The 19,988-nt window shown below is 36.6% G+C and overlaps 1 protein-coding gene across 1 annotated transcript in view; it reads left to right on the plus strand.

The window, feature by feature from the left end:
* LOC121387235 (titin-like) overlaps positions 1–19,988 on the plus strand; it is a 481,073-nt gene that overhangs the window by 74,571 nt on the left and 386,514 nt on the right. Inside the window, exons 17-19 of the mRNA XM_041518261.1 lie at positions 12,368–12,490; positions 18,181–18,372; positions 19,653–19,761. Of these exons, the coding sequence (XP_041374195.1) occupies positions 12,368–12,490; positions 18,181–18,372; positions 19,653–19,761 (424 nt within the window). The remainder of the gene's footprint in view (positions 1–12,367; positions 12,491–18,180; positions 18,373–19,652; positions 19,762–19,988) is intronic.

Genomic DNA, 19,988 nt, shown 5'->3' on the forward strand with positions numbered 1-19,988 from the left:
ATATAATTATTATTATACTGTAATTCACCTCAAAATCAGTCTGTTAGTAAACCAAAATGTCCTCAAAACCAGATGTTTTTCATGGTCCCTTGTTAAATTAGTAAAACCTCTATAAACTGAGTGTGGGGGGGGGGGGGGGGCGTAGCCCAGTGGTAAAGCGCTTGCTTGATGCGCGGTCGGTTTGGGATCGATCCCCATTGGGCTATTTATCATTCCAGCCAGTGCACCATGACTGGTATATCAAAGGCCGTGGTATGTGCTATCCTGTCTGGGATGGTGGACATAAAAGATCCCTTGCTACTAATGGAAATATTGTCGCGGGTTTCCTCTCTATGACGGTGTCATAATGACCAAATGTTTGACATCCAGTAGTCGATGATTAATAAATCAATGTGCTCTAGTGGTGTCGTTAAACAAAAAGCAAAGCTATAAACTGAAACTTTTTACTTGGCCCCATGGTGTGTGTTGGGGGGGGGTGGGGGGGTGCATAGCCCAGTAGTAATGTGCTTACTAGGATCGATCCCCATCGGTGGGCCCATCGGGCTATTATTCATTCCAGCCAGTGCACTGCTGTGGTATGTGCTAATGTTGCGGGTTTCCTCTCTTAGACTAGGTCAAAATTACCAAGTGTTTGACATCCAATACATCCAATTTTATTTTAGTTTGGCAAAATCATTTCATGTAATAACTGACATTTTGTTAGAAAATAACTGACAATTTCTGCAATTTTTGAAGTTTAGCAGACAATTTGGTGAATTGTTTGCTCACCCAGAGATAGCCCTGGTTAAATGAACCTTCCTTTCTTTCCTGTGCTAGAAACCGACCATTGTGACATGCATAATGTACTTGTACATTTACGTCCAACAAAATAATTAACTTCTCCACATGGAATTCGGCAAAAGTGTGTTCCTGATGGTGTTCATGATTATCTAATTAGTGAATTATGGAAAAATGAGTCAGGGCAATTAGTGCCACATTCCTGTTATGATCCAAAACAACAGCAAAACATTTGCCAAGTGAACAAAAAAATTGATTGTTAAAACACTATGACTAGGAAAAGCTTATTAACACAAGGGGAAAACAAATCATTCCCAATAAAACTTTTCAGAACCTGCTGTCAAATTAGTAACAAATGTTTTATGATTTTCTTTTAAACTGGTTTTAAATATCCACACAAAACTCTTTCCCAGAACGTATTATCACCAATTTTAAGAAATCATTTCAGATAAAACTTTTCAGAACCTGCTGTCAAATTAGTAACAAATGTTTTATGATTTTCTTTTAAACTGGTTTAAAATATCCACACACAACTCTTTTCCCAGAACATAATATCACCAGTTTTAAGATTACAAAAATATGATGTACAAAACAACAGTATAAAGTCATCTTAGTTTGCTAGAAGGTTTTCAGTTATGGTTTACTGTCTTATCACTTGTATATCAAGGCCGTGGTATGTGCAGTCCTGTCTGTATGAAAATGCTCATAAAAGATCCCTTTCTGCTGTTTTTTTGTACTGTCCTGGATGGAGGAGTCGGCCAAGGCCAGCACCTGTGCCCAGGACAGGCGTGTGCTGCAACAGCTTGCTCTGAAAGTGCACGTTAAACACTCTGACCTGTTTTTTCTAATTGATTTTTGAAAAACAGTAGCAGCATTATGTAACTTCTGACTGAAAAATAGTGTTTGAAATATATTGTGTTTGTATTGTGGCACTCACTGTAATTACTCATCTGTGTTATTTCCTGTTCATGCGTGTCAGTTATAATCAGGAAGTGATTTATAATTTGACAAATAATAATACACTGAACAATAAAAGAAATGCAGATATTTTAATATATATATATATATATATATATATATATATATATATATATATATATATATATATATATATACACACACACACACACAGGGAAACCTCTCAAGATCGGACCCTCTATAAACCGGAATTCCCTCAAAACTGGACATTTTACCCAGTCCCTTTTTAAAAACCAGGACAGAACTTAACCTCTCTAAGCCGGATCCCTCTTAATATCGGACATTTGTCTTGGTCCCAAGGGAGTCCAGTTTAGAAGGGTTTCACTGTAATTCAGTTAATATACTGTCAAAATGGGCATAAAATGTTCACAAGACATTAATCATTTTAATGGACACAGCAGCTAATGGGATTTAAAATGAACTAATTTAATAATTTAAAGGGACAGACCCTAGTTTTTAAACACTAAGGTATATTTTTCACCTACAGACCCTAGTTTTTAAACACTAAGGTATATTTTTCCACCTACAGACCCTAGTTTTTAAACACTAAGGTATATTTTCCACCTACAGACCCTAGTTTTTAAACACTAATAAGGTATATTTTTCACCTACAGACCCTAGTTTTTAAACACTAAGGTATATTTTTCACCTATAGACCCTAGTTTCAACCGTAAAAATGGACACTTTAAGTTTGGTTAATTTACAAACCTGTAAGAAATTTAGATACAACAGAGTGAAACAAAGAGTCTGTGATGTTGAAATACCCTTAGACTAAATAGACTAAAACACGACTCCATAACAGTTACTTCTAAGACGCACATGCATTTAAAAAAAAAAAATGTTTATATGTATATATATATGTGTGTGTGTGTATGCCCTCACCACTTTTTGGCACCTTCCTATGCCCGTGCTAGTGGTGTCATTAAACAAAACAGTCTGTTGGTTGGACTAGCTACTTTGATAGAAGGTTTAACAGGCCATGCAGTCACCAAAGCCATTTAGGCTTGGCCTGTAGAAAAATCATTAGTTTGTGGCTGGTTTGTAACCAGATTCTTTCTTTTGAGAATCTAAGACGGGTGTAACCTTGTACATACAAGGCAGATAGCATCATCTTGAATCATGTACATATAGTGTTTCCTCGCAAACTACTGTACACCAAATGGGTTTGTCATTCTGAGATCTAATGTCTATATTTTTCCATAAAGTTAAAAGTTTGTTTTGTTTGTCAAAATCACTAGAGCACAATGATTCCTCATCGGTTATTGGATCTCACACATTTGGTAATTGTGATATATAGTCTTAGAGGTAACCTACTATTTTTTTCCATTAGCAGCAAGGGATCTTTAATATGCACTGTCCAAACATTTCAGGCACACAGACAAAAACTTACATCACATCTTTAGTATGACAAGATATTTGTCGTTTGAGAATCGTAAAATGGGTGTAACCACAAAAAGTGATAAACATGATGCAGACAAGATAACCGCAAATCATATACTTTTACACTTTCCTCTCACAGATCACCATCGCAGATGTCAATAGTTTACAAGTAAGGAAAACTGAAATAACCAGATATGTTTCTTCTGAGAATCGTGGATGGGTGTGACCACATAAACATAAAGTAGATAGCATCATGGTGAATCATAATATTACTAGTATACTACATAAATAGTAGATGAATTTGTTAAGTAGTGATTTTCAATAAGGAAAGATGGAAATAACCAATCGTTTTATTTTTGAGACTCGTAAAATAAGTGGGGGTGGGATGTAGCCCAGTGGTAAAGTGCTCGATCGATGCGCGGTCGGTCTAGGATCGATCTCTGTCGGTGGGCCCATTGGGCTATTTCTCATTCCACCATGACTGGTATATCAACGGCCGTGGTATATACTACCCTGTCTGTGGGATGGTTCATATAAACGAACCCTTGCTGCTAATCGAAAAGAGTAGCCCATGAAGTGGCGACAGCAGGTTTCCTCTCCCAGTATCTGTGTGGTCCTTAACCATACATGTATGTCTGATGCCATATAACCGTAAATAAAATGTGTTGAGTGCATCGTTAAATAAAACATTTCTTTCATAAAATAAGTGTGAAACAAAGCAGATAGCATCATGTTGAATCATAATACTAGTAGAATTTGTTGTTAGTGATTTTTTTTTTATTATTAAGAAACAATTTTGGTTTACTGAGTGTCCAGTTATGAGGTCTTTCACTGTACTATAGTTTTTTCTTACAGCAAATAAATAACTAATTAGTGAATTGTGTTTTTATGATGGAAAACTGAAATGACCAAATATATTGGGGTTTTTTGTGTAAGTCCAAGAGCAATGAAACTTGGCTTATAGTAGCACCTATGGCCTAGTGGTAAAGCGCTCGCCTGATATGTGGTCGGTTTGGGATCGATCCCTGTCAGTGGGCCCATTAGCCTATTTCTCGTTCCAGCCAATGCACGACTACAGGCGTCTTTTTTTATGCCATGGAATTTGCTACAAGTAATTTATTTTTGAGCTGATTGTTGTCTAAATTGGACACAAAAATAGTATATTTTTGTTATTTCCAAAACACTTTTACTTTTATTCTTACGTGAAACCAGACTGAAATTATTTACAATTTTTTTTTTTATAAAAGGATGGGACGGACTATAGGTCTCATTGCAGAACACAAAGGCAGATGGATTTGTCATAATCAAGGCTACTCTTTCTGCATTAGTCTTCTGCGTTATCACTACTGTTCTGCGGCTGGCTACCGGCATGATGCGTCTGCTGGCATGATGTGTCTGCTGGAATGTGGCCTGATGCGTCTGCTTGTATGTGGGTGTGGTCTAATAATAGACTGATGGTCTACTGCGTCTGTATCAAATAGCACTGCCGTATTCCGATGCAGCTATGTCTTGGCTGCACCCACAATGTGCATCATTCATTGTCTGCATTCTTTGGACTTCTCTTTTCTCTTTTAAAATGAAAAGTATTTCATTGCTGCTGACATTTATTGTAATATTTTCATGAATATTAAATATCTTACACAACCAACGTGTATGTTATATCCCTGGCATATTTGTTTTTTGGAGTTAACAAACTTTATTTAAAAAACCAGAAAAAAACAAAAACAAACAAAACACAACAAAACAACAACAACAACAACAAATGCAAAGCAAAAACAAAAACAAAAACAAAATCAACAAAACAAAACAAAACAAAAAACAAAACAAAAACAAAACAACAACAAAACAAAACAAAACAAAACAAAACAAACAAAACAAAACAAAACAAAACAAAACAAAACAAAACAAAACAAAACAAAACAAAACAAAACAAAACAAAACAAAACAAAACAAAACAAAACAAAACAAAACAAAACAAAACAAAACAAAAACAAAACAAAAAACTGAACAACAAAACCTGTAAAAACTTGTATATTACATAGCTGTTATATTATTTTGTAAACAAAACCAGTAATTCTACTGAGGGTCAACAAATTATCACATAACATTATTTAGCAACCTACATGTACATGTACAGTACGCAAACTGAATTCTGTGCTGAATTCTTTCTTTCCAGACATCCATCTTTAATTAGTATCAAATTTAAATATACATGCATGTATACTTGGGTTCATTAAACATTAATTCATTCTTAATTGGTACATGTATGCATCAGCAGGGATATTTTAAAACTTTCAAAATTGTTGGTATATGTAACCATAACTTGGTTCACATAATCTTTATCTACATGTGGGTAACCAATTGCAAATTATATTTGCATAATCCATCATCAATGACCAAAACTGTTTTTTGAATTATAGTTATTTTCTGAAGTTTGAAGCTGTTAATTTCAGAATGTGTAACATGTCATTATGTAACCAGTTGTCGAGTTGTGTGAATTATATTTTCTTAACCTATATTATCAATGACCTGGTTGCTCTTAGGTAATGAACAGGTCACCAGTGCCATGCAGCCAATGAAAAACTACACGACAGAAATCGATTAGACTGTGACGTATAATTAACCTGACAATCATATGTCTGTGATGCGTAAGTCAGCTATAAGTGCAATGGCTGTAAATAACTTTTATCAGGAAAAGATGTTAAAATTTTCTTAAAACCTGTTTTTTTGAGGATATGTAAGAAATAGAATACTACATTCGTGTCCATTAGATACCATTTATCTCACAACATGTTGTTTAAAAACGTATCAAACTCACTTTAGCTCGTTAAATACATTTTAAAAGAACTTGTTGTGAGATAAATGGTATCTAACGGCCACTCATGTATTATTCTCTATATCTAATCCCCTGATGGGATTTGATCTTACTACCTCTCACATATCACACAGGTGACTGAGCTAAATCTGGCACCTGGTTCTACGCTGTACAGAGAGAATGTCTGCCAAGTGACATTTACTCACAGTTCCGAAACTAGATTTTGGCAACAGGTCTTGTTTTCACAGAAAAAAAAAAACATTCTCCAGAATCTGGTTGTCATAGCAACCCTTACATGTAGATGTCAGTGTTATCTATGGTGTTACATGTATATATGAAACTGATATGACAGTGTGGGTATGAAGCATAGAGCAGAGGGAGATAACAGTATTTGGCTTAACCTCTCAATGTCAAGGTTCTGCTGTTATGGTTGCACACCACTATATTATGTCTGTTCACTTTTGCACCAGGGCCCTGTTTTATGCAGCTATCTTATTTCATTTCATTTCAACTTATTTTCATGCTTATATCCAATTAAGGTCCAAGCACGCTGTCCTGGGCACACACACACCTCAGCTATCTGGGCTGTCTGTCCAGGACAGTGGGTTAGTTGTTAGTTGGTTAGTGGTTAGTGAGAAAGAAGAGGGTGTAGTTGCCTTACACCTACCCACTGAACCCTTAAGAACTCGCTCTGGGTTAGAGACAGTACCAGACTGGGATGCGAACCCTGTACCTACCAGCCTGTAGTCCGATGGCTTAACCACGACACCACTGAGGCCGGTGCAGCTATCTTAGCTTATGCAGCTATCTTAGTGTTAAGATCACCTCAACGTTTGTTTTGTTTAATGACACCACTGGGGCACTTTGATTAATTAACCTGCTACATTTTTCCATTAGCAGCAAGGGATCTTTTATATGCACCATCCCATAGACAGGATAGCACATACCAGTCTTGGTGCAGATCACCTCAAGTGCATAAGGTAATTATGCAGTTAAGGTGATCTTAGCACTAAGATCGCTTTGTAAAATGTGGCCCTGGTACTAATGGAGAAATGTATCAGATTTCCTCTCTAAGACTGTCAAAATTACTAAATGTTCAACATCCAATAACTGATGATTAATTAATGTGCTCTAGTGGTGTTGTTAAACAAAATAAACTTTAAATTTGTGTATATTTGGTATTACTAGTTTAACTGCCTATTATTAGATTTAGGCACTGAATGCTTATGTGACTGGTATATCAAAGGCCATGGTATGTGCTATCCTGTTTTATGGTAAGTTCCTATAAAGATCCCCAAATTGCTACCAATAGAAAAAATTAAGGAATTCCCTCTGAAGACTATATGTCAGAATTACCAAATGTTTGATGTCCAGTAGCCGATGATTAATAATCAATGTGCTCTAGTGGTGTCATTAAACAAACCAAACTTTTTTTTTGTTTTGATATCTGGGATTACTAAGTTAACTACCTGTTATTAGACCAAGGCACTGAATGCTTATGTTGGTTGAGATACTGGGTTAGAAAAACAAGTGTGATTTCTTTACCAGTTACTGTAATATTATGTTACCTTTGAGCTTGACATTCTTGTTTTTAACCCTTATTGTGCACCACCCATGTAATTGGTGCCATATCTGTTTCTGATTTCATATTCACAGAACCACACCATAAAACATGTGGTAATGTATTAGAGTTGATGTAAGGTGATATAGATTGGATAATAGATAAAATAACTTTTTAATTTTTCCCTTTCTGGCTTTTTGTTGAACTCGTAGGATAATAAGAAAGAAGTTTGTTTTGTTTAACGACACCACTAGAGCACATTGATTTATTAATCATTGGCTATTGGATGTCAGACATATGGTCATTTTGACACAGTCATAAAGAGGAAACCCGCTACATCACATAGCACACAGGATAGCACACACCACAGCCCTTGATAAACAAGTCATGGGGGACTGGTTGGGACGGAGCAAATCAGTAGAAAAAAGCCAGTCTAAGATTTAAAAATGAACACTTAAAGTAGTTAAAGTTTGTTTTGTTTAATGACACCACTAGAGCACATTGATTTATTAATCATCAACTATTGGATGTCAAACATTTGGTCATTTTGACATATAGTCTTAGAGAAGAAACAAGCTATATTTTTCATTAGTAGCAAAGGATATTTTATATGCACCATCCCACAGACAGGATAGCACATACCATGGCCTTTGATATATACCAGTCGTGGTGCACTGGTGGGAACGAGAAATAGCCCAATGGGCCCACCGATAGGGATCGATCCCAAACTGACCGCACATCAAGCAAACACTTTACCACTGGGCTATGTCCCGTCACCGTAGGATAATACTATCAGTAAAGGAAAGGAATGTATGTTTTATGACATATCAGTACATTACAAACTACGTGGCTATTTGTTGTCTAACATATACACAGATGTACTGAATAACAAAAGGGTCATATAGCATTGTTGTTGTGCTAGTACTAGGTAAGTATGAATAATAATGAAATTAAGAAAAAAATATATAATTCAGATCAATTTCTCACGAACTACATGTATAAGTCTTAGGTCAGTGAAACTTGGTTTGTAGTTGCACCTATGGATGTTCATCACAGTGAAACTTGGTTTATAGTTGCACCTATGGATGTTCATCATAATGAAACTTGGTTTATAGTTACACCTATGGATGTTCATCACAGTGAAACTTGGTTTATAGTTGCACCTAACATATACACAGATGTACTGAATAACAAAAGGGTCATATAGCATTGTTGTTGTGCTAGTACTAGGTAAGTATGAATAATAATGAAATTAAGAAAAAAATATATAATTCAGATCAATTTCTCACGAACTACATGTATAAGTCTTAGGTCAGTGAAACTTGGTTTGTAGTTGCACCTATGGATGTTCATCACAGTGAAACTTGGTTTATAGTAGCACCTATGGATGTTCATCATAATGAAACTTTGTTTATAGTTGCACCTATGGATGTTCATCACAGTGAAACTTGGTTTGTAGTTACACCTATGGATGTTCATCACAATGAAACTTAGTTTGTAGTTACACCTATGGATGTTCATTACAATGCACCAAAACAGTTTGTGATAGGAAGACATGTAATTCTGTGGATTCTGTGTACAGTTTGTTAAAATTATCAGTGTCTTGTGAACATTTTAGGTTCATTTGACCAGCCTCGGTGGTGTCGTGGTTAAGCCATCGGACATAAGGCTGGTAGGTACAGGGTTCGCAGCCTAGTACACCGGCTCCCACCCAGAGCGAGTTTTAACGACTCAATGAGTAGGTGTAAGGTCACTACACCCTCTTCTCTCTCACTAACCACTAACAATTAACAACTAACCGACTGTCCTGGACAGACAGCCCAGATAGCTGAGGTGAGTGACCAGGACAGCGTGCTTGAACTATAATTGGATATAAGCACGGAAATAAGTTGAAATGAAATGAAAGGTTCATTTGGAGTCTGCCACAGAGCCTAGTCTAGAAAGAGATAGGAAACCACTGCCACCACTTAAAACTACTCCTACTGAAGCAGCAAAATATTTTTCAGCAGCAGTAGCATACTGTAACACAGGAAAACATATGTCATGATATTATTGCACTGGAACAGGTACACACTAAAATGCATTTGGCATTTGTTTTGACATGCATGCACTCAAACCAGTGGAAGGTAGCCATTTGTGTTAGTCAGTAGTAATTTCCTCCAACTTGTATCAGAGGCATGATATGTACTCTATTGTTAAAGGAAAAGGGCATATAAAATATCCCTCAGTGCTAAAGACGATTAGCCAATATGGCAAGAGCAGGTTTCCTCATATATAATTTATGAAACTTCCTGGAATGAAAATTTAAAAACCAATTCAAGATTATGGTGACCTTTTACTAAATTCCTGGAATAAAAATCTATAAAACAATTTAAGATTATGGTGACCGTTTACTAAATTCCTGGAATAAAAATCTAAAAACTGATTCAAGATTATGATGACCTATTTAATTACTATATACAAACAACAGACATTTATAATAAATATCAAAAAGTTACCTTTTATAGATAAATTTTTTTACCTTTCAAAAATAATACTGGTACAGTACAAACATAAGAATCTTTGAAACGGTCTAATGAAATAATCTAGCTGGTGTGCTAAAATAATACCAGATGTGCTCTAGTGGTGTCGTTAAACAAAACAAACTTCAGCTTTAACATTCATTCCAGAAAATGTCATGAATCACATGCAGTAAAGTATAGGTAGTTCTAAACCAAATAACTTCCGGCAGGGTCAAAGTTCGAGGTGCATCTAACTTTTGATAGAGCAGTTGATGCCAAAAGTCCTGCCAGTGTGAGTCCAAGTCCGATATATTTTCACATGCTTCTATACCATTTAGGTTTCGAACATGTCCATCCCGATAGCCAGAAGCCTGATCCATGACATATGATAAATGTGAGAGTGTTTGTCGTAAACGAAATTAGTTTCATCTAGGCAAAATAGTATGCAATTTTATTTCATCTAGCCCCATGCTTGAAAACATGTATGGGGTACCTGTACAAAAAAGTACTCAAATTTTGTGCGAAACTAGGGGTGTTAATTTGTAAAAACATCTGGTTATACCAAAATTGAGCCATAAGAGGTACCATGCATGTTCTTCAGTTAATACTTTGAGGTAGGAGGTTATAGGACTGATATTTATGGGTCATAGTTTGGTTGATATACTGCATATAGTGTTTTTAAACACAATCGTTAACATGGTCGCCTATGGGATTTTATTTGGTATAGTACACCCTATAATATTGACTAGGACACTGCATATAGTTCACTCTGATGCTTCATACTGACATTCCAAAATGTGTACACCAGACTTGATACTGTTATAAAGGTGCTTCTGCTACTTGTTTGATGTACAGAAGAACCCATAGAAACCAAGATAGAATCCAGAGAAACCAAGGTAGATGTATAGACTGAAACATAGACCACAGCTTCTGTTTGATAACATGTTGGCAACATTCCAGATGTGCTAATATTTGGCAACCTGCCACATGCTTTTACAGCAGCCCACTGTTTCTTCTTCTTTGCTGTTTATCCCTCCATCTTGCATTGGCACCCATCACCTAGAATTGTTGTTTCTTCTACTGAGTTATGTGTCCTTCACTAGAAACTAAATCCATATCTCCTACAGTTTTTCAAAGTTTTTAAAATAATGAAGGTTCTTGCTATTTTAGCACAGTAATACAAATTGACCTGTCTTAAGAGGCCACCTGTTTTAGAGGCCACATTACTATGGTCTCACTACACAGTTCACTTTAGAGTGAGAGTTCATTAATCACAGTCCACTATAGTTTCTATGATGCTTGTTGTTCACATATTCACTTCTAGTAAGAATGAAAATCATTTGTACCATATTTTTCAATGGTAAAGGCTCTGGCTTGATTTTGTCCACATTTTCGGACACAGGTGTACAGCAGAAATGGTGGCCAGTGTGAATTGGTTCCTGCATCAATGGCACAGAGCGATACTACAGCCAGATAGGGCCATATTACGAAAAAAAACTGAGACATAAATGTTCTCGATTTTGGAATATATGTAATAATATATATGTTCGCAATGGTATATTTCATTAGTGGCAACAAGAACCTATTATATTACCAATTTTCATTTGTAATTGGATTTTTAAATTAGATTTCAATGACAGATGGCATCTCTGTAGTGAGACCTATTCTAGCTCCAGTGTCCAGTTTGTACCATCAAATGGTTATGGAGGTGGGGTTTTAATACCTACAGCTCTGATTTGTAGTAATATGTGACCATGTTTATTTGTGTAAATACTATTGTCTGTTGCCAGTAAATCAATATACAGTCAAACCTGCTCTAGTGGCCACCTGCATTAAGTAGTCACCTGTGTTAAGAGACCACATTTACATTCTCCCAAATCATCTAATATATTATAAACTGACCTGCATTAAGCAGTCACCTGTGTTAAGAGACCACATTTTCATTCTCCCAAATCATCTAATGCAGTATAAACTTACCTGCATTAAGCAGCCACCTGTATATAGAGACCACATTTTTATTCTCCCAAATCATCTAATATATTATAAACTGACCTGTATTAAGCAGCTATCTGTCGTAAAAGGTCATTGCTGACAACCCCTTTGATTTCTGCTTAAAACTGGTTTGACTACATTTGTATGCTTCATTTAATGTACATTTATGTGATGCATACACTAGTGTATTTAACAATTGCATTATTTTTCTTGCAATTGCATTCTACATTTTGAAAATTTGTTTTTGTATACTTTCACTTCTTACTGAAGGTGCACATATGGATGTGTTCATATTTTGCTTTATCACACAAACAAAAATTTTGATATTTTGTAAAGTTTAATAAGAATGTTTTTTTCTTCCAGAGTGCAGAATGGATCCGGGTTCGAGTCCACCAGATGGAACCGGATCTGATGGATGTCGGCACCAACCTTGATGAGGCCGTACAGTTACAACGCGAACATGAAGAACTGCTCGCCAAACTCAAGGTAAAGCTTGTCTGTCCATCCATCTGTCTGTCTCTGTGTGTCTGTCTGTCCATCTACCTGTCTGTCTTTGTGTGTCTGTCCATCCATCTGTCTGTCTCTGTCCATCTGTCGGTCTGTCCATCCATCTGTCTGTCTGTCTGTCTGTTCATCCAGCTGTTTGTCTCTGTCCATCCATCTGTCTGTCTCTGTCTGTCCATCCATCTGTCTGTCACTGTCTACCTGTCTTGTCTGTCTGTCTGTCTGTCTGTCTGTCTGACTTGATTTGGCCAAACTCCAGCCTTGAAAATGCTTACCAAACTCAAGGTAAAACATGTTTGTCTATCTATCTGTTTGTCTGTCTATCTGTTTGTCTGTCTATCTGTTTGTCTGTCCATACATCACTTTAGTCTTGATGAGGCTGTCCAATTACAACATGAGCATAAAAAAAAACAGCTTGCTACACTCAAGATAAAGCCTGACTGTCTCTGAGTGTGTCTGTGTCTGTCTCTGTTTGTGTCTGTCTGTGTCTGTTTGTCCATATATCACTCCAACCTTGATGAAGCAGTCCTTTTACAATGTAAACATGAGGAACTATTAGCCAAACTCACGGTAAAATCTGTCTGTCTCTCTGTATGTTTGTCAATATGTGCTAAGGTTTTGTCCAACAAAATTAGTTCTTTTTTCTCTGACCAAATGTGAACTGTGTAATGAGACCCAAATCTCCATGGCTACCATAAACCAGAGCTGTAGTTAATTTTCATCTCTACACCATATCCACAAACAACAGACAAAATTCTCTATCTTGGAATCACTGTTTCCTAAAATTTCTGTATCTTTCTACAATCATCGCTGCTTCCTAAAATATTGCCATCTCCAGTCTCTGCCTATAACTGAGCCCACAGCTGGCGTCCATCCCACTTTTACCTGAAACTAATTAGAAAAACACTTGAGGCTGTATATCAAAACCAAACAGTTTTGTTTCCCCATAGGCATGAGTACATTTGCAGTCTGGTGAGGAAGTAACTGTGTTACAATATTGACGAAGTATGTAGTTATGATGACTAACCATAACAGTATTTATGGGTTTGTTTTTATATGCATTTGTACAGCTTCACAGATCATTTTGTAACCCCCCCCCCCCCCCACACCTATCAAAAAAGAAGAAAAAACAACAAAAAAGTAGCAAGAAAACCCCTAATACAAATGCAAAAAGCAGCTGATCATATACAAATGTAAGTAGCGCACGTGAAATATACATTGTATATTAAAACCAAATTTTTTTTTCCATAGTTATGAGTATATTTCAATGCGGTAAGGAAATAACTAGGTTATGGGTACAATACTGACGAAGTTGTCATGATGACTTATCGTAACAGTATTTATGGGAATGTCTTCAGAGTTCAATTTTTAAGAGACCCCTCCCCCATAAAACTGCAAAACCAAACCATAAAAAAATCGCACAAATAACTTGACAAAAAATACCAAAAAAACCCCAGGTGATCATAAAGATATAGCATGTGAAATACACACTGTATATCACAACCAAACATTTAGCCATGATTATTTTTCCAGTCTAGTGAAGAAATAACTGGGTTATAGTGCTGAACAAGTAGTTATGATAACTGTATTTATGGGAATGTTTATGTTTGTACAGTTTCACAGTTCTTGCTACAAAAGTAAAAACATAGGTGATCATAAAATACAGGTAGAACAGGTGAAATACACATCAAATCGCAGAAAGTAAACAGTTAGTGCGAGAAATTAGATGGGTGAAACCTTTCAGACTGCCAGCAATACAGTTACAGAAAACTGGCTTAAAACAACGGTTTTCATTATGCAGCTGTTAGACATGCCATGCCATATGAAATAAACACTATTTACATATCTATATGCACTGCCAGAGCATAATATCAATAAGCAGAAAGTATAGGGTGAGACATATTTGTAAGGGTGGTAGGTGGTGTGTGTTTGGGTGGTGGTGTGTTGAGGGTAAAGTTAAATGTTATTATCTCACCACAGTACAAATGATCTGTCCAGTTTGAGTAAAGTAGATGTAAGCAGAAAGTGCAGGGGGGGTGGGGCATATTTAAAAGGGAGGTAGATGGGGGAGGTAGTGGTAAAGATCAGACACATTTATTTTCTCACCACAGTATAAATGATCTACTCAGTATAATATAGAGTATAGTAGGAGAGAGATCTACCCAGTCTGAGTATATATAGTAGGAGAGAGCAAAAGTGCATGGTGGGCCATATTTGTAAGTGAGGTAGAAAAGGTAGGTAAGGATCAATTATTATCTCAACACAGTACAAATGATCTGCTCAGTCTGAGTATAGTTGGAGAGAGGGAGCAGAAAATGGAGGGTGGGTCATATTCATAAGTGAAGTAGAGAATTTGGGAGATAAACATCAGACACATTTATTGTCTCACCACATTACAAATGATCTGCACAGTTTGAGTATAGTAGAAGCAGCAGAAAGAACAATAAGGGAGGTGGAGAAGGGAGGTAAAGGTCAATATTAATAACTCTTGTTACGTCGTATGCTGAAGCCACCATACTGACTTGAGTCTGAGTATTGTACAATCTAATTAAAATTAGCTCCACTATTACATGTGGATCTAACAGCAGCCAGTTGGAGCTCATGTCCACCAATCAAAACCTTACTTGCAGAATCATGCCAGTGATTTGAAAATAATTTGAAAATATTCCAAATTATCCTGAGGGTATACGATATGTTTCCTGTGAATTACGAATGCCTTATTTAGACCAGTAGAACTAATTTTAATCAGATTGCTAACAACACTGTGTAGTCTCCAATGTCCAGGTAACATTTCGTCTATAAATAATAAATTAAATATTGACCAATCACACTTCGCCTTTTATAATGTTATTTGGGAGCATACAAATTCTAAAAATATCGGGCGAGTCTATTTTAGTGGCCGCAGTACAGCGAACCATACCAATACGTACGGAATGGGTTATCAGTCTTCAATTTTACATTAAAAATTATTTATTTATTTATAAAAAAAAAAATTTTTTACAAATTATTTATTTTATAAAATAAAACATGTTTTAAGGCATTCGTAATTCACACGAAACATGTCGTATATCCTCAGGATAATTCGGAATGTTTTCAAATTATTTTTAAATCACTGGCATGATTCTGCAAGTAAGGTTTTGATTGGTGGACATGAGCTCCAACTGGCTGCTGTTAGATCCACATTTAATAGTGGAGCTAATTTTAATTAGATTGCAGATGTCGTGCAGGGTGGGCCATATTTGTTAGGGAGATAGACTGGGGTGGGTGGTGGGTAGGGTGGAGATAAAGATCAGACACAATTATTGTCTCACCACAGTACAAATTATCTGCTCAGTCTGAATATAGTAGGAGAGAGGGAGCGGAAAATGCAAGATTGGTCATATTTGTAAGAAAGGTAAGCAACAGGGTGGGGAAGTAAAAATCAAACACATTTATTGTCTCACCACAGTACAAATGATCTGCACAGTCTGAGTATAGTAGGAGGAGGAGAAAGAACAAGAAGGGAGGCGGAGAGAAGGGAGGTAAAGATCAATATTAATAACTCTTGTTACTTCGTATGCTGAAGCCACTGTACTGACTTGGAGAAAGTCTAGGTGTTCAGGTATCTGATTTATTAATGGCACCAGGATACTGCCAGAGATGTTCCTTGGATCTCATGATACAGGCTTCTGCCACAGCAACCAGAAATAGCCAGGAGATGGAAGTTTTGGCAGGAAGTCAGACCATTAAAAAGACTGCACTGATAAGATTATACTGCGATCTTCTAGCTAATCAGGGGTAGCCTTAAACAGTACTAAGAAATATCAGTGATTCAGAAGAAAAAAAATTCAGTGAAAACAAACAAAATTTAATCTTTTGCTCTGTTTAACTTCTCCTTAATTTATCATGTACTTCCAGCTTTATATGATTGAAAGCACTTTTAGACACTTTCTTAATTTATCATGTACTTCCAGCTTTATATGATTGAAAGCACTTTTAGACACTTTCTTAATTTATCATGTACTTCCAGCTTTATATGATTGAAAGCACTTTTAGACACTTTCTTAAGACATGAAGATTTAATGAAAAATGTTTATTTCTAAAAAAAAATTGTATATTTATAGAAGGAAGGAAATGTTTTATTTAATTACGCACTCAGCACATTTTATTTACAGTTATATGGCGTCAGACATATGGTTAAGGATCACACATATATTGAGAGAGGAAACCCACTGTCTCCACTTCATGTGCTACTCTTTTCGATTAGCAGCAAAGGATCTTTTAATAAATTGTGTCCAGTGCGTCGTTAAATAAAACATTTCTTTCTTTCTACAACAGCTTGCTCTGAACATGCACATTACATTATTTCCAAGTCCAAGCCAGTACTCTACTGACTTGGCCAAATCCCGCTCCATATATATGTAATGTAGTCACATACTTGTTTGTCTATTAAGTGCAATAAGTGCATTGATTTTGTAATTTCTATACAGCTTTATATAAACATTCCCTGGACTGTCTTATATTTCCAGCCAGTGCACCACGACTGGTATATCAAAGGCCATGGTATGTGCTACCCTGTCTGTGGGATGGTGCATATAAAAGATCCCTTGCTACTAATGAAAACAATGTAGTGGGTTTCTTCTCTATTACTGTGTCAAAATGACCATATGTTTGACATCCAATAGCTGATGATCAATAACTCAATGTGGCCTAGTGAGTAAGCAAAATAAACAAACAAACAAACAAACAAACAAACAAACAAACTTTCTGTTATTAGTCCCCTGCCGGTTCAACTGGAGGGGACTACAGGTTTCATCTCTGTCTTTCTAGTATGTCTTTCTTTCTGTTTATCCATCCTGTCACATGTATCGATTTCCATACTTTTTTCCCCGCAATGCCTCAAGTTATTTTTTGTGTAGCCGTATCATGTACTGTTACAGCCCTTACACTTTGAAGATACGAAAATGATTTTGGCCCAGTAGGGGAACATGTATTACTTTAGCAGTACTCACAGAATGCTTGTTAACTAGCCTCGGTGGTGTCGTGGTTAAGCCATCAGATTTAGGTACTGGCTCACAGCCCGGTACCGGCTCCCACCCAGAGCGAGTTTTAATAACTCAATAGATAGGTGTAAGATACTACACCCTCTTCTCTCTCACTAACCACTAACAACTAACTCACTGTCCTGGACAGACAGTCCAGATAGCTGAGGTGTGTGCCCAGGACAGCGTGCTTGAACCGTAATTGAATAAAGCATGAAAATAAGTGGAAATGAAAATGAATGCTTATTAAGTTAGTTTGTTTTGTTTAATGACACCACTAGAGCACATTGATTAATTAATCATCGGCTATTGGATTTGAAACATTTTGTAATGCTGATTCGTAGTCATCAGAAGAAACCCACTACATTTGTTTTCCTAATGCAGCAAGGGATCTTTTATATGCACTTTCCCACAGACAGGAAATCACATACCACGGTCTGTGACCAGTTGTGGTGTACTGGTTGGAACGAGAAAAAAAAACCATTGAGTTGAATGGATCCACTGAGGTGGTTTGATCCTGCGACGCAAGCACCTCAAGCAAACACTCAACCAGCTGAAAGCTAAATCCTACCCCCGAATGCTTGTTAAAATAGTATTTTCATATGCTAAATTTCTGTTTCATGTTTATTTGACTGTTTAATCTTGTTTCAGGCCAAGGAGGGCGAGGTCAAAGAACTGCTCGCCAGTGCCGACTCATACGCCGACGAGAACCGCTCACAAGCCGACGTGCATAGCGCGATGGCTGACACGATGACGGAGGCCTGGAAGGACCTGAACGACAAACTGGAGTACAGAAAACACATGCTGGAACAGAGCGTCACATTCCACAAGAGTGCACAAGATGTACGTAGCATTTTAAACACTCTGGGTCTAGTGTATATTTATTATTTAAATACACACAGAAAACACATGCTTGACGAGAGTGTCACATTCCACAGGAGTGCACATGATGTACGTAGTATATATTTATTATTTAAATACACACAGAAAACACATGCTTGACGAGAGTGTCACATTCCACAGGAGTGCACATGATGTACGTAGTATATATTTATTATTTAAATACACACAGAAAACACATGCTTGACGAGAGTGTCACATTCCACAGGAGTGCACATGATGTATGTAGTATATATTTATTATTTAAATACACACAGAAAACACATGCTTGACGATAGTGTCACATTCCACAGGAGTGCACATGATGTACGTAGTATATATTTATTATTTAAATACACACAGAAAACACATGCTGGAACAGAGCGTCACATTCCACAGGAATGCACATGATGTACGTAGTATATATTTATTATTTAAATACACACAGAAAACACATGCTGGAACAGAGTGTCACATTCCACAGGAGTGCACAAGATGTGTGTAGTGTATATATTTACTATTTAAATACATGCAGAAAACACATGCTGGACGAGAGTGTCACATTCCACAGGAGTGCACAAGATGTGTGTAGTGTATATATTTACTATTTAAATACACACAGAAAACACATGCTGGACGAGAGTGTCACATTCCACAGGAGTGCACAAGATGTACGTAGTGTTTTAAATACATGGGTCTAGTATATTTTTATTATTAAAATACACACAGAAAACATGCTGGAACAGAGCATCACATTCCACAAGAGTGCACAAGATGTACATAGTGCTTTAAACTCCCTTTCTAGAATATCTGTTACTTAAATACACAAAGAAAACACATGCTGGACCAGAGCATTACATTCCACAGGAGTGCACAAGATGTACATACTAATCTCTTTAAACACCCAACCTCCAGTGTTTTGGTACTAAAGTCACGACAGATGAAACAGATTTCAGCATTAACTAAATTGATAAAGGTACATTGTACAAAGAAACCCCTCGAAATTAGACACCCTTGGGACCAAGTAAAAAGTCTGTTATCAGGAGTATCTGGTTTAGAGAGGTTCTGTTCTGTACTTGTATTTAAAAAAAGACCATGAAAAACATCCGGTTTTTGAGAAATTCAAGTTTAGGGAAAAAGAGACTATGAAAAACATCCGGTTTTGAGAAATTCAGGTTTAGGGAGGGTCTGGTTTTGATGTTTTTCACTGTATTTCATGATGGTTTTTTTGTAATGTTTTCCAGCTTTCCGCACAAATGGAAGTGGCCCAAAGCAACTTCACGGCAGTGCCACTCGCCACTAGCGTGGATACAGCTCGCTCTATGCTCCAGCAGCACCAAGAAATCAAACAAAGTAAGATACAGTGTGTGACTCAACAACAAAGTCAACCAACCACCCATAGATGGTTTCTTAAATTTAGAAAATTACACCCAGTATTAAAGCTCACTAACACAGCAATTTTTGTTTATGATATTGGCGAATACAGTTAATGGCCCAACAATAATGTCAAATAACAACCTATGGTTGGTTTATTAACAATTACCTTAGCTGAACATGACAACAATGCAGTCAACCAACCA

Source organism: Gigantopelta aegis, chromosome 13 (genome assembly GCF_016097555.1).
Source record: "Gigantopelta aegis isolate Gae_Host chromosome 13, Gae_host_genome, whole genome shotgun sequence".
In the NCBI taxonomy this organism is placed as follows: Eukaryota; Metazoa; Mollusca; class Gastropoda; order Neomphalida; family Peltospiridae; genus Gigantopelta; species Gigantopelta aegis.